This window comes from Ostrinia nubilalis, chromosome 12 (genome assembly GCF_963855985.1).
Source record: "Ostrinia nubilalis chromosome 12, ilOstNubi1.1, whole genome shotgun sequence".
Lineage (NCBI taxonomy): Eukaryota > Metazoa > Arthropoda > Insecta > Lepidoptera > Crambidae > Ostrinia > Ostrinia nubilalis.
The window spans coordinates 5,293,142-5,295,872 of record NC_087099.1 but is presented as its reverse complement, the minus strand read 5'-3'; the positions used below and the strand labels follow the sequence as shown (position 1 = coordinate 5,295,872).

Sequence of the window (2,731 nt, the reverse complement as noted above, 5' to 3'; positions counted from 1 at the left end):
CGTCCCATTGAAAAACAGTTCTAAATCCGTATTCTCAAGGGTCATTTCGATAGAACGATTACTCAATAGGATCGTATTCAGCCATTTGTTGTCGTTGAAGTTTTGTAACTTGAATAAGTCTACTGCTTCATAGTTACCTATGCATATTTTGACTTCAGAAATTAGTGGTTGTGGACCTACTCTATTTATCTTATTTTATGGTTTCTCACTCACGAACTTATATATTATGTATGAGGTAAATTTTTTAGTTTGTTTTCTACTGTGATCCGTCTCACATCTCCCATAATGATATTTCGTGTGGTATTTATTTGTTTATTGGCGGTACTTATTAATGCTGTCAACTCAGCACCGCCTGAGGAAGCTAAACCATTAAGTATGTTATTTTTAAATTCTAATACACACTAATAATATTATAAATGCGAAAGAAACTGTCAACTTGTCACGCTTAAACTGCTGAACCAATTTACATGGGTAAACAGATAATAGCTGTGATAAAATCTATACTTCTATACTAATATTATAAATGCGAAAATAGCTCTGTCTGTCTGTCTTGCTTTCACGCCTAAATAATTGAACATTTGATTTTGATGAATTTGGTATAGATATAGTTTGAGTCCCGGGAAAGGACATAGGATAGGTAGTTTTTATCCCGGTTTTTAAAACAGGGACGCGCGCGATAAAGTTTTTCTGTGACAGACAAATTTCCACGCGGGCGAAGCCGCGGGCAGAAAGCTAGTAATGAATATTTTTTTCCTAAGTAAGCGATATAATCAAAGTCACTTTTCACAAATCACTTTTGTATCAAGTAAACTGTTATAAATATTAAATATTCTCTGGAATGTGAAGTTTCTCATCTATAAAGCCGAAAATAACCAAAAAAGTAAATTACTTTACTAAACGAACACCCACTTGGTATTTTTACCTGTTATCATCTTTTTTATTTCTATTTTTAGAATTCTATTCTATTTCTTAAATCTTGTCGCCCATTCCATGTATTTCTAGACGTCATAATAAGATTGTTTTAATTTATTCTTCTTTCAGACTGCCCAGCGGGCGAGTATTATGAAAAGTGCAAGATTGCTGTTTGCTATAGAACTTGCACGGATGTCCAGAAACCACCTCCATGCCCGTCCATAGCTCCTGGATGCTTCATACCTGAGTGTCTTTGCAACGAAGATACATACCGGAACAAGGAAGGGAAATGTGTCACTTATGACGAATGCCGTAAGTATTATTAGTTCGTTCCATAATCATCATCATCATCTTTTTAGCCCCTGGACGTCCACTGCTGAACGCAGGCCACCCCCAATGACTTCCACATCGCACAGTTGGTAGCGACCTGCATCCAGCGCCTTCCTGCTACCTTTATCAGATCGTCGGTCCACCTTGTGGGTGGATGTCCTACGCTGCGTTTTGCGGTACGTGGCCTCCACCCTGACACCCTCCCGTGCTGCTCCCATACCTCAGGCACTGACTCCGTTAACTAGACCGCACTAGACCTATAGTTGGCTAAGGATATGTACAGCCTCCCCAACAATATTACATTTATTTTACACTTTATGGAACGAAGCAAGCTGAAGTGGCAATGGGCAGGGCACATAGTAAGCAGAACTGACGGCCGATGGGGCAGCAAGTTGGGAGTGGAGGCCGCGTACAGGAAAACGCAGCGTGAGACGTCCACCCACAAGGTGGACCGATTTACTGATAAAGGAAGCAGGAATGCGCTAGATACAGACCGCTACCAACCGTGCGATGTGGAGGTCATTAGGGGAGGCCTATGTTCAGCAGTGGACGTCTTGTGGCTGAAATGATGATGATGATGATGAGCAAGTTGAGTCATACAAAAAGCGTAGCAACTGTAAAATGGCTATTTTCCAAAACTCTATTCTGTTCCAGATTTACTTTAATTAAACAAGTCTTATTAAAATTTGATACCTACCGCTGCTTTTATTAGGATTCGTTGGATAGAATTTAATAACGCAGATAAATACCGGCAGGTCGTTTCCCGTTAATATCGTTTTATATTAAATTTAATAACGAAACTTTTTTTTTTCAGTTAAAATGGAGCACTGACTGGCAAGATCGAAGTAATTACTTAAATAATAAATCGATTTATACAATTTTAGTGTTACATTATTTTGTATTAATTTTCCCTAGAGTTGAAATAAAAAAAATTGAGAAAATTTGAATTTAAGTAACATTAAAAAACTCATTTATTTATGTATGTAGGCTTTTTTTTCTTTCTTTGTGTGTTGCCATGTGGGCTTTTAAAAAGCACTTTAACACGGCCCAGTATTAACCCTACCACTGCTTCAGGACAATAAATGGGCCAGTGCTGAGAAGATCAGTGGGATCGTACAAGATATGGATAAAAATGCTTCACCTACATGCCGATTGAATTATAAACAGTAAAGACCTAATTCGTATTCAAGCACTCTTAACACAAAAACAACAAAATGTAGACTATATTCCTAGTTCAGTTCCATTTATATTGTTCTTTTCATATCCCTCAAGGCATAGCTCCAAGTTTTGCTAAGTACTTAGCAACTCCATAAGAACTATGTTGGGAACTCAAATCCCTCCCCAACCTTCCACACTGGGACAACTAAAGTAGATATAGTAGGTTTTTACAAAAACATTAATTCCGAACAAAATAGTATCCAAAATTATGGTTTTTATAATGTGGCTTTTGGTCATACTATATTACGCAATATTCATTAACTTGACATGA

The 2,731-nt window shown here is 37.6% G+C and overlaps 1 protein-coding gene across 1 annotated transcript; it reads left to right on the top strand.

The window, feature by feature from the left end:
* The first annotated feature begins 238 nt into the window (after positions 1–238).
* On the top strand, positions 239–2,120 carry LOC135076486 (venom peptide CtAPI-like). The gene is made up of 3 exons (XM_063970946.1): positions 239–373; positions 1,042–1,224; positions 2,057–2,120. Exons 1-3 carry the CDS (start codon positions 286–288, stop codon positions 2,071–2,073), a joined length of 288 nt encoding a protein of 95 aa, XP_063827016.1. The 5' UTR covers positions 239–285; the 3' UTR covers positions 2,074–2,120.
* Positions 2,121–2,731: the final 611 nt, after the last annotated feature.

What these genes read in the sequence shown, in the direction of transcription:
- LOC135076486 (XM_063970946.1), top strand. Translation starts at nt 286, where the DNA reads ATGATATTTCGTGTGGTATTTATTTGTTTATTGGCGGTACTTATTAAT. An exon ending in TGAGGAAGCTAAACCATTAA is followed by an intron (nt 374 to 1,041) that starts GTATGTTATTTT and finishes TTCTTCTTTCAG; the next exon opens with ACTGCCCAGCGGGCGAGTAT.